Source organism: Poecilia reticulata, linkage group LG21 (assembly GCF_000633615.1).
Source record: "Poecilia reticulata strain Guanapo linkage group LG21, Guppy_female_1.0+MT, whole genome shotgun sequence".
NCBI lineage: Eukaryota > Metazoa > Chordata > Actinopteri > Cyprinodontiformes > Poeciliidae > Poecilia > Poecilia reticulata.
The window spans coordinates 8,708,498-8,721,340 of record NC_024351.1 but is presented as its reverse complement, the minus strand read 5'-3'; the positions used below and the strand labels follow the sequence as shown (position 1 = coordinate 8,721,340).

The 12,843-nt window shown below is 40.6% G+C and overlaps 1 protein-coding gene across 10 annotated transcripts in view; it reads left to right on the top strand.

The window, feature by feature from the left end:
- The window catches only part of utrn (utrophin), a 184,102-nt gene that overhangs the window by 59,174 nt on the left and 112,085 nt on the right, over positions 1 to 12,843 (top strand). For 9 of the 10 annotated variants that reach the window (XM_008397714.2, XM_008397715.2, XM_008397707.2 and 6 more), the window contains 5 exons: positions 233 to 450; positions 1,295 to 1,412; positions 1,523 to 1,728; positions 2,818 to 2,966; positions 3,074 to 3,263. In XM_008397714.2, coding sequence (XP_008395936.1) covers positions 233 to 450; positions 1,295 to 1,412; positions 1,523 to 1,728; positions 2,818 to 2,966; positions 3,074 to 3,263 — 881 coding nt within the window. Of the gene's footprint in view, positions 1 to 232; positions 451 to 1,294; positions 1,413 to 1,522; positions 1,729 to 2,817; positions 2,967 to 3,073; positions 3,264 to 7,461; positions 8,382 to 12,843 lie in introns of those variants that run through there. The other variant, XM_008397717.2, reaches the window with a different exon arrangement.

The window sequence follows — 12,843 nt, the reverse complement described above, 5'->3', positions numbered from 1 at the left end:
CTGGAGACTTGTTTTATCTAGAACATTGCTGTGGGGACAATTATATGCAAGCAAGATTATGAAAACCATGTTTGAAGTCTCATTCATCCTGATTCATTATTAAACTTTTCTTGAAGCTATTTTAAAACATCAATAGAATATTGAAAATATTCCTTTCATTTCTAATTTTGCAGCCAGCTCTTTTAGCATTGCACAGCATTTTTCTCTTTGACCCTTCTTTGCACTTGTTCAGTGTCTTCGGTGCCCTCGGCTGTTCACATGGCCAGCTTGGCGAGTGAGGACTCCCGTCTTCGGGCCCCATACTCGGCGGACGCTGTGGCCCCCACTGATTTGAACAAACGTGCCACAGAAATGGCCGACTGGCTTCTTCTCATCACTCAGATGCTTAAATCTAACATCGTCACTGTAGGAGACACAAAAGAGATCAGGACGACTATAGGACGCCTTCAGGTGAGTGAACAGAGATGATGCAGTTAATATGCAGATAATGTTGACTGCTTTTTTTTTTAATGTATTATCATTTACCATTAAATCTTTGAAGCACATTTGATCGTCACCAATTATGACTTGATTTAAAAGAGAACTCCTTGAGTTGAGAAGACAATAAAAAGTCAGCTCATGTTTTCCTCATTCAGTGGCTGTGCTCTCGTCTTCGCTGATGCTCATTAAACAGATTGTGCTGCCTCTAATTGTATTCATATTCTACCATTTGCAGTAGATGTAGCATGACATCTTCACACTCTGTGTTGCTTTGTTAATCGGGCCCTGAACTAGACAATGTTGTGGGAAGAATTAAATCTGGTGACAAGCTCTCCGGGTTTTTTGGTTTGAGGAAATCTGCTGAAATATCAAAATCATATCTTAGAAATGAGGTTTTATCATTTGAACTGCAAAGAAAACAATTATGGCTTTTCAAATTTGCAGATGTTTGTATTGAAAACACTGCATGTATATAAGATTTTTAAAAGTCAGTGCAACATATCAGTATTTATTTAAGGGGGACATAGTGTTATTGAGTTAAATTAAAAAGTACACTGCATTGCAAAAAATATTTATACCCCTTATTTAGTTACTTACATTCTTCAAATGATGGATCAATAAAAGATATAGCAGAGTTAATGTTCTCCTCGCCTAACTTGATTGTTTAAGTAACTACTGAATGTGCAGGTTTGATCAGAGTGAAGGGAGCTAAATACAAATGCCAGCACAATGCAGGAAACTCAAAGACCATGTATAAATTCCTTAAATTATCAACTTTGTTTAGCTCTCATCTCTTTGTTTTGTCCTCTTCCAGGTGACAAAAAGTGACCTGGAGCAGCGTCACTCCGAGCTGGAAGATATCTTCACCTTAGCACAGAACATTAAAAACAAAACCTCGAACGTCGATGTCCGCACCTCCATTTCTGAAAAATGTATGCGCGAACCACAATGTGGCTTCAAAAGGCATATAACACATTAGGCTTATAGATGAGTTTGTCACCATCACTTCTTTTTTTCTTTTTGTGTTTTTGCCTGACTGTAGTGGAGAAAGTGCGCAGCCAGTGGGACAGCACTCAGCATGGCATTGAAGCCCGACTTCAGCAGCTGGAAGAGATGACTGTCCACAGCAATCAGTGGGAGGAGAAAAGGAAGGAGGTGAAAGCCCTTATTGCTCATAACGAAGGACTCTTCCACAACCTTCTGCAGCGGGCCAAAGATCCCTTGACTAAACAGCTCGAGGACTCCAAGGTTAGGGCAGATTTCTGCTTCTCTAACCCGTTATGTCTGTAATTCCTGAGGTCATTTACTTTGAAGCTTTGTCCTTGTCGGTACGGTAGACTAGACATCTACTCCAGGATATTTTTCCCAATGGACAGGAACAAAACTTGACTCTTATTAGATGGCTTTTGAACAGCAGCCTAAGTTGGGAGTGAATAAATCCCTCCTCTGAAGTTTCACTTTGATCCTTAATAACATTCATACACCTACATAATCTTAACTGAGCTTCTTTAAATGAGTCCTGACTCAGATGTTTTGAGAACTAAACACTAGGGGGCGTCTAAGTTTAAGATAACACAGCTTGCTTTTTGAAAGCTTACCCCTCCTGGCTAATGTGGCCAGGATGAGTAATTGTCTATTTAAAGTCGAAAGAACAGTAGCCCCCCGGTCATATAGGCATGACTTGTTTCCTAATTCTAAATTAAGGTCTTATATAATCTGACTGGTTGAACAAACAGTCAGAAAACTGAGGAGCAGAACAACTAAGTTAAAGTTTTATTTGACTTTGAGATTTAGCCAAAGCAGTTCAGGAAAGGAGAAAAGTTGCATAAAAATACGCCAAGTTTTTTTCACTTTCTGGAAAATGTTATTGAATTTAGCTATAATATAGTATGGATAAACATGTATAAGGGAAGCATGGTCAAAATATTCCCAGTCTTCATTCCTTGTCCTAATGTCAACATAAGTATCTGACTTTCTAAAGAATATTTCCCCAATCAATGTGTTGCTGGCTTTTGGGTAGAAGATGCAGTGTATTTATTAATGCATCTTTCAATCTGTCCATCCATGCAGCCATTCGTTTGTCGTCTCATCATTTATTCATTGTTAGTCTGTTGGCCGTTCAATCTACCCACCCGTATCTTAGCCTGTGTTTTCATGCACCAGTCTGTAAATTTTCAGTCAGTTCGACTGAGAACACTAGAAATCTAAATCTGTGCAGAAACTTTCTAAAATATTACAAATAATTAAGGCAACTTCGTGCAGCATTAGAAGTCCTTCCAGATGGATTTTTAAGAATCGGTGAATCTCATATAGTGTATTTTGCATTATGTTTTCCAGGAGTTTTCCCAAGCCCTAGGCCAAGACCAAATCGCAGCCTTCAACGAGCTTTCCAACCACCTTTTACAAGAGTATTCCTCCGATGACACCAGGAGAATCAAAGAGGTCGCAGACAAACAGAACGTGGCCTGGAACAATCTCAGCAAGAGGTAAATTACCCGTTTGCCTCTCTGTATGTTGATGTGCAGGTTTTATTGAAAATTTGGGCTTCTGTCTCACATTGTTGCACATTTGACGAGTTTGCGTGGGTTTGCAGGGCAAATGACCGTCGTGCTCAGTTGGACAGCGAGCTGAAGGAGGTCCAGGTGTCTCTAAAGGAGCTGGAGTCCTTCCTCAGGTGGCTGCAGGAGGCCGAGACGACAGTCACCGTCCTGTCCGACGCCTCCCAGAGGGCAGACGTGTCCCAGGATTCTGCCAACGTGAAGGAGCTGAGGCGACAACTGGAGGTAGGGCTGGAAATGGAAAAGGAAACCAGCGTGTGTGTCTAATTCATGCACAGGTGCTAGCCTATTATCTCATTGTCACCCTTCATTAATGTAGCCCTCACCAGCTGAAGTGATGCTGCAGTGTGTGTGTGTGGATGAGCACATCTGTGTGCTCGCTGCTGGTTAAAAGTGTGTGAATGAGAGGGCATGCAGGGGGCGCGTGAATCCTTGTATGCATTGAATGTGGCTCATTGATCCTCTTGTTCTGTGCCGCTTAGGTATTCAGGTTGTGTGTATTTTCTCCTTCTTTCATTTGCTTTGTCATTTACCCAGACCTTCCCTTTGGGATCATTTGACACCCATCATCTTATGCTTTATGTATCAGTATAACCTCAGAGTCCCTGTTACCTGCCGCCGCATTTATAATAGCTACAAACCTTTCTACATCCTTCTATATTTGATATATTGCTCAGGAAAAGCTAATTCTTTTTTTTTTTTTTTTTTTTTTCCTCAACTCCTTGGGGTTTTATATTGCATTTTATTTGGCACTGTGAATAAACTTAGTATCACTCCATTTTTAGAACTAAAAATAAAGCAATATTATTCAATTGCGTCAAAATATTCAGTCGCTCCTTTGAAGCACTAAATGACAAATCCCCTCACTGATCTGATTTTCCTTTGTATCAAGCCCAGTTTCTATTTTGCATGCATCAGTAGCACGACACAAAAGTTATTTTATCAATCGTACCCCATCACACTGATATCTGTGCTGACTTGATTCTATTAGATTATCATTTTAAAAATCGGAAGAACGTCCAACTAATTTGCTACAGTTATGTTCAAGGGTCAGTATTTGTGCAAAACGTCTCAATAAAGCAACTGAATTGAAGGTTAAACTTAAGGAAAACCTTGGCACACAGCAGTTAGTGGGTATTATAGAGTTGATTAAAACCCACAGGCTCTTTTTGTTTCATTAGCAGACGCTGTCGACTTTGATGGATGGTTCTCACCCACTGAAGCTGGGTTAATGAAACAGAGACAGATGTTAAACTTCAGTCTCGGTGTGCCAACTCTGAGTTAAAGGCTCTGCTGTGATTTAATGTTTAGTTAACTCTAATTCTTGACTTTCACTTGCGTTCTGACGACTGTTTTCATACTAAACGTGCACAGAAAAGCGCTGAGGGCAGCAGTATTTGTTTTCTTGCCTAGCAGTTTTTTTTTTTTTTTTTACAAATGAAACATAAGCACATATGTACTTTGCAAAGCAGCTATAGTAAATGCGAAGATTTTTTTATGGACTTATTACAAATCTCTTTTCTTGGTTTCACTGTGAACTATTGAGTCCAGACTTTTTTCAAATAGATAGCTTGAATTGAGTTATATTTGACTTCACACCCATATTGAAATAAAGAGCTCTTTAAACACTGTGAAAGGTCATTTCAGGCATTTTTTATTTTCATTATTCCATGATCTATTGATTATGTTGACTTTTCACAATAGCCCTAAACTAATAGATTAATTTTTACCAGTTTCACAGTATTTACAGTTGGATTGTGATATTAAATCACTTAACTCACTTATGAATGCCTTTGTAAATGCTGTAGTCCTCATTTTTTTTATAACTATTGAAATTTACCCTGGCTGAAGTTTATACAGGTCAGCCTTGGTTTGCTGCTTCAAAAAAGATATTTTTCCTCTTTATTAGGGAAAAAAATCCCTGATAAAGAGGGATATTTATCAACCCAGAATTTTACCTTGAGCGTCATAAAATTTTATGGCTAGTGTTTTAGCTGCTTTCTGCTCATCTCTCTCAGGATAGCTGGGGATATTTGAGCTACATGATCTGAGAACAGTAGATGTCACATTGCTCAGACAGACCGGAAGTTGTACATATTTAACGTAATGTGTAAAACTTAGATTGTTTGGGGAAAAAGTACATCTAACTCTGCAATTTGAGTCTTATCAGGAAAAACAACAATTTCTTGCAACTATCCATCACGTGTTGGCACATTAAGTAATTACCTGAAAATGAATGGCATCATAAACCCCAGCTCATGTGATTTTTCATTATCCAGAGCTGGCATGTGCTGTAAACTCCATCATGGTGCTCGTATACAGCCGCCATTGAAGGTATTGCAATCATAGCCTCGGGAAGAAAAGTGCAAACGGGTACACAGCTTGAAGAGATGATTTTTATCAAGTTTGACATCTATGTGTTTGGCTGGGGGTGTTGTTATGGGTGACTGAGCTGTTTGTTCATCGACCAGATGAACCGTAGTCTTCTTGAAATGTCCAGCTACAACCTGGCTGGGCCAGTAGCATTTCGACAAAACTTGCAATATATTTAGTCACCTCTTGTAATTTCTTGTGAAGCAGCCAAGTCAGTGATGTTTTTGTGGGTTAACCTTGTTTAAACAGAGAAGGCTTATTGTCTAGCCTTTCAGCTTGCGAGTGCACAAGAGTCTTTATTTCTATTATTTGGATACAGGCCTTCCAGGGAATAAAGTGCTTTATGTAGCATAATCCAGCAGTTGTCTGTGACAGTCAGTTTGTGCTTGTTTTATAATGCAGGAGTTGTAATTACGTTGAAGAGTCTGTGTCAAGCCTGCTCATCCTCACTTCAAATAAGTTGTTCTCGTTCTCTCGTTGAAAGAGAGGAGAGTTTTTTTTGTTCCCCTCCCTACTAATTCTTCAAAACAAAAATCAATTAGGCTCATAGAAAATGGAACTGAACAATTTGCTGCATTGCAGTATTAATATGTTCAATATTGCAAAAGACTGGTTTGATGCAATATTTGGTATGCTGTAATATTTCAGATGCTATATATGCTCTGACCGGATATAGATCTAAATCTCCAATAATGATCAAAGTTGGTATAGATTGGAGAGGATGTTGTGATGATGGGATAACAGTAGAGGGAAATGCGGGTTAGTGGGAATCGATGTCGTTATTATCCCCACATTCATAGCAATAGTATTGCAAAGTCATGCTTCCTTACTATTGTGCAAACGAGGACTCTGTGTCTGCTTAATTAAGTTAATTTTACATGTATGTGAGCTTCAGCTTTGCTATTTTTGTCTTTGTGCCTCTTCATATCATCTCCCCACTACTTGGAGACTTCCAGCTGAATAAATTATGATTTAAAGTCTTTCCTTTAATTCACCCGTCTTTTATCCCGTCACCTCTGATTTTCTCCAACTAATTCATTTATTTCCGTGTATATTCCCGACTAAACTTTGTCTAAGCACACAACAGCATGTAAACATTCAAGATAAGTTACTTGTCAGCTATTTTTCTGCTTCAATACACTCTTTATTTTCAATTATGTGGACAAACACTTGTAGTCTGTGAATGTATTGATATTGTGGTGGAGTTCTTGCATTTTCTTTGCTTTGACTCAAAACTGTATTTCCGCAATCGCTCATTCGAGGCGTCATAAACCAAAGCTCACAGACTGTAAACAATAATGTTGGTCTTTACTAGTTCCATTTAGCTTTTTATATTTGTTTTCCAGTTCAGATTGGATTAAAGTTTTTAAGGTTCTCAATGTTTAAAAAGAGCAGCTTGTATCCTTAGCCAGTAAATTAAAAGCCTTGTAAGTGAGGAATATTTTTATTTTTTTTACCGTTTTGGCAACGCAAAGCATGACATTCAAACTGTAAAGTAGAGATACAGAGATCAGGTTTTCAATTTTGTTTGATAGGGAAAACAATCTCACTCTCGAAAAAGAAAAAATGAAATTGTGGAATCATAGAACAAGTGCATGAAATGTGCTGCAGGGTTTTGATTGTGGCAACAAAAAATGAGGAAAATCCATAATTATCTCAAAAACCTTAATCTGTTTAACTCAAAAAAACTAATACTATGAAGAATGTCCTGTTGGGTGATGTGTTTGATGAAAAAAGTGGAAAACTTTTAGTTTTTATAAATTTTTAGGATCAGAAGTCATTCACTCAGTTTTTGAACTGCTGTTTACTCATTAGAGCAGATGAAATTATCCGAATTTATTCTGAATCATCTTGTTTTTTGAGTTGTTCATTTGGTGTAGACATTTTCAGATTGTCATCTCTGTATTTGTGACTCCGACTGGAGTTTTTGTGAACGTGTGTGCCGTACGACTGCCAGCAAAGGAAATGAAAGGAACCAATACTTCCAGGAAAGCTGGATGTCTGAAGCAGCCCCTCCTGCTTTGGAACTCTATTGTGTGTTGCGTCTCATTTATTCTCGCTCCATCTCTCCTTTCACTTTAATCTCCTTGTCTCTTGTTTATTGATCTGTTCATTGCCTTTCCGTAATGTCATCTTCTCTTCATGGCAGAGTCATTGTTTGCCTTCCTTCATGCCGCTGCGTTTCATGTCTCCGTTTCTCTCTCTCTCTCCCTGTTTCTCTCACTCTCTTCCTCTCTCCAGATCAGAGGCAGTAAAAAGTGAGCCTCATGTGAGCGGTTCGCTCTCGTTGTCCGGTGCAACTCGTGCCTTTTCCTCATCTTTCTCCTCTCCTCCCGTCCTATTCTGGCGTGCCGGGACTTTCTGCTCCTCTCCCTCTTCGCTCTGTCTTCATTTCACTCCTCCTCGCCGTCATTCTCGTCTGACTCGGCAGGGTGCCGTCACAAGTGATTTGTATAATTCTCTCTTCTAGTTCCGCGGTCGGGGTTGCGCGTGTGAATGTCCGCGTGGAGGAGAAAGTGAGTGTCTCGTCTTGTCCGGTTCGCCTCCATCGTGCGTGTGCTGAGCGACGGGTTGGTGTTTATAAAGAGAGAGAAAGAAAAGCTAAGAAAGGAATCTCCTACTGTCTTTTTGTGAGCGTGTATGTGGATGATGAAGCGTGGGATCGCTCTGAGCTGAGCTCACATGTGTGACTGTTTCTTTCTCTCTCTGAGTACATGCGTTTTTGTGTGCGTGCACGCATCACGTCAGCTTGGCTGGGGTCTGGTCGCTTGGCTGGGGAGAGGGAGAGGGAGAACAATATGAGTGGGGTTGGGCAGTGCTAGCATGCGGACCAGGAGCAGGCTGCTGCAGACTTGTAGCAGTCTTAAGATGATGGCCATGGTCCGGACCTCCCTCCAGAAAGTGGTGGTCTTCTTACACAGGCTCCAGAGGATGGCCATCTCCTCGCCGCGCTACCAGAAACTCTGCAAGGTACGTGGAGAGACCCAGCTGGAGAAGAACAAAGTCTCTGCTTTTTTAACTTCAGATGAAATTTAAGTTCGAGTTTCGTGGATGTGTTTTTTTTTTTTTTTTTTTTTACTTTCTTGGTAAATATTTCCAAAGTTTATGCAGCTTTTATTGGGGTTGATTTGAGACTGTTGTATTTGGTTTTGATCCTGTTTTTTTTTTTTTTTTTTTTTTTTTAAATCCTTGCATTTTTGAGATGATCCAACATATTGTTTATTCATGATTTTAATTTGGACTCACAAATTATAAACAGACCATAAAATTTACCTTCTTTGGTTCCTCTTAAGTTGGCTCCTTTTTTTCCCCAATATTTGGTCTGTTTTATTAAGTCCAAATTTATGTTACACTGCCTGAAATTTTAAACTGTTTTTATTTCATGTCATCTTATTAATTTATTTAAAAAGATTTTCTTGGATTTTTAATGCATGCGGTTAAATTTATGTCTGTCCTTTCCTGCTGTGAATGCAATGATTTGTAAAAGCAAAACAAAAAAAAAACTTACTGTTTTTGTTCACCCTGTGCATCATATTATTTGAAGAAGCTAATGGCAGCAGTGGAATGATCGATGTTTGTTTTTTTCTTTTTAATTCTAAGTCACTTCTGAGGTGACACGTGTCTAAGCAACACAGATTTATTGTGAAAACCCAACGGAGCGTGAATCAGTTGACTCTGTCTCTGCCCTTTGTCAGCTGTATTGATTTTACCGTAGAGAAAATGACCAGTGATGTGTGCAGTGCTTGATCTTGTTTTGTGTCGCTGTTGATCATCACTGGTCGTTGCTTGTCCTTGCTCTCTCTGCACATCAACAACTTGCTCTCGGATTAAGGGCATCCAGATGTTGAGATTTGGCATTGCTGTGCCAAGAAGGAAAACGGCAGTGTTGAGGATTACTTGCCAGCTTTCAGCCTTTGTCTGCAGCTTTTTAAAAAACATTTCCTCTTTGTTTGCTTGTTCTTTGCTTGTTTATGCCAATATGCGCGTGACAGCTTGTTTGCACACTTTACTCGATGTGAAAGCACAATGAGTACTAATTAAACTCTGGACTTGCTCATCTGGCCTCCATTCAGCACCCTTTAGAGTCAGACCTACCTGGGTTGTATCCGTGCTGGTAGGAGGCATTACTCACTCTGCACCCAATTACCCTCCCCTGAGTTGCATCCGTTACTTGAGCGTTGTTTGGCCTTCCCCTCGGGAGAGGGGCTGGTGTATTGCCAGGCTGGTCACACCTCCCTGGGGTGCCCTTACTGGCTGCCAGTCTAGAACAGGAACTTCCTGATGATGGATTTGCATGGGGCTCACAGGGTGCACCCCCTGGGTCTGGCCATTTATTCTGTTTTGGGATAGTGCTGATGCTAAAACCGCAGACATGATTATTTCCCGCCCCTGTGGATTGAGTTTGTCCATTTTTTTTAAAGCCACATACTTATCTGTGATTTGTGATTTTTCTTTATTAAAATCATTCTACAGGTTTACCCCTGGACTTCTTGTTTTCCCTGCTCCTCTCCTTTGGACCATTTGCAATCCTGCGGCAGGTCTAGTCTATTGGTGAATAGAGCTGCTGAGTGGCATGCCGGTTTCGTTTATAGTGAGTCCTGGTGGCTCAGCTCTGTCTCTCTGTGTTGAATCAATGGCTGAGAATTGGCTGAAAGGCCTGCCTCTCTCCAGAGGGGTGTCCTCCTACTCTCATTACTGTTGCGTTGCTTCCAACTGTGTGTGCGCGTGTCTGTCTTTAAACAAAGCCCACTTTAGAAGCAGCCCTAAATTAGAGGTACTATGCATTCATCCTTGCTGGTTCCTGCTGTTTCTGTGACACAAGCTCTGGCCTTTGGGCTCCACAGTCTGTGCACCTTTGCTCTTGGCTCACTGCTGCCCCCTGACATATGACTCAGGCACGGGCATAAAGCCCAGCTTTCTGACCCTTCTGTCCTTCAGCTCTGTCAGGATCCTTGGGGTTATTAGCAAGTGTTAGCATTAGCAGTTAGAGCCTCGGGTGCAGGCTGATAACCTCCACTTCTCCCTCTGGTATCTTGGCTCACACTCAAATCAGGAATATTTTTCTTCACGCTCCCTTAGATTCTTTAGTCTGCAGGCATACGCACACTCAATGCAAACGTTTGGAGCACATAATCATGCACACTTACCAAGTGAGTCACAGGCAGTGGAATAACATGGAAACTGAGGTCATTTAAACTTGTTTAGGCGGCATTTAGAATCTAGAAAGACAATAAAAGAAAATGAGAATAAGGTTTCAATTCCAATCAACATTTTTTATGCAATTCACAACTGATTGCTTATCGGCAGAAGCTGCGACATGAAATGGTACTTAAATCACACAAAATAGCTTTTACTGCGAATACTGTGGAATATTGTGACGAAATGACGGGAATACAACAGAAAATCTTATCTTGTATCAGCACCCAATATAAGCTTCCTGCCAATCTCTTGTCTGTGTCTATATCATATTAGGTTCTCCCATGTCTAGTAAACCCATTTATTGAGCCAGAGGTTGTGTGCATTGTCTTCAGCAGTGGATTTTGTGCACATACTTCCATTAGTGGCTTTTAGACAGCCTAACCTTATAACGTCTGTGTGGTTTATCATCATGAGCTCTTTATAGCAAGTGGAAATGTCTGCAACTTCCCCTTGTGATGAACAAAGTAAAATAACCAGGCGTATGTGTTGTAGGCAGATAGGTGAGGACTGTGTTAGCTGGAATTTATATGATATCCTATGGTGACGTGCAAACATAGAATAGATACCCTTGATTGTCCAAAAGTGGGAACAAGATAAGAGTATTAAAATACACAAATTAAGGATGATAAACTGTACAGTAGGGGCAAAACTAGAACATTTCTGAAGAAATTTAAATGGGGCCTGCCAAAGTGTGCCCGTCTGATGCTACAAATTAGCATCAATGCTAAAATAAGCTGCAATGTACTCAATAGCATGTGGAGAGGCACAAACATGTTGAGTAACATGGACTTACTCCATTCTGTATGTTAAAATTAGTGTACAAGTTAAAATGAGCCAAATTGCTAACATTAGCCTAAATGCTGTCGCTAGCATGTTGTTTTACATTTTCTTCGTCCATTCAGTATACTGAGTGACTAATAAATAAGAAAAATAGATAAAAGCTATTTTTAGGGAAAAGGCTAGTGCTAATGGGGAGCAGTGAAATGCTAATGTTTGCGCAATGTATTAACCAACAAAGAGATGTAACTTCTATCATGAATATAGATTAGCTAAAAACCCTACAAATTACAATGAAATACTGCTACTTCCGCTAGTCACCAGAAGTAAGACCCATAATCGTTTCCCCAGTAAGCCTCCCACGAGTAAGGTGGATAGAATGTTCAGTTCCAATGGTATCAATGCCATTAGCAGTGATGTCATCACTCTATGATATCACAAGGGAATCTCTCTCTTGAATGTAGCTCACAGACAAAGTTTTCTCTGATCTGTTCCACAGTTCTATCGCGACAGATCACCCTTCAGAGCACGTTCGACGTTCAGAGAAGCAAGAAGTTACTAGAATATAGACATGATGCAACAACAGATTGTTTGCAAACATGAAGCTTTTCCAGCTAAGCATTCATGGGTCGACATGGTAGACCTCAACATCCAAGTCGACTACAACGTTGTCATTTTCCCTGTTGAAGATGACAGCCCCATTGAGCCGGAAGATGAATCAGAGATCCAGGGGGAATCAAGTCCTTCCGGCGACTTTGAGAGTCCAAGATCATTGGAAGTCAAGCAGGAAACAACACCCTCTGCTGGCTTCAAGATCACCCCCTCAGTGGGGGTGATCTGAAGCCAGCAGAGACTGCTGACGTGTTGGCAGAGACTAGCCAACACGTCAAAGATTTGACAAAGCAGGTAGACTATCTTAAAACAGAACTGCAGAGAAAGAATTTTGAACTCCATGAGGAAAGAGACAAAAGGATTGCATGTCAGGCTGAAGTCAAATCCCGGCAGGAGGAGATTCAAAGACTGCAAAAAATGTTGGAAAAAGAACGTCACCTGCAAGTCAAACGTGAACAGGTTTCTTGCTCTTCCAAAATTACAACTGACAAGAACGATCTTCAACAGCTGGAGTACTTCAAGTGGGAGGCTGCAAAATACGCCTCCCGCAATAAAGGTCTGATTGAAGTAATGGTTGAAGAATACAGAGTGAGACTCAAATATGAGGAGCAGCTCAAAAGTCACTCTGAGCAAGCTTCCACATTTAAGGCTCAGGAGGAAACAGTGAAAGTTCTGCAGGGTCAAGTTGCGGACCTGAAGGTGGAGTTGAAACTTGCTCTAGAAAATAACCATCCTAGAGTCTCCACCCGCCCAGAGGTCCCCCTGCAAAGAAAAGGCTCCCTACAAACAGAGGAGACCAAGGATAGACAGAACTCCAATCAACCAGGGAGCTTTGAAGAAAGAC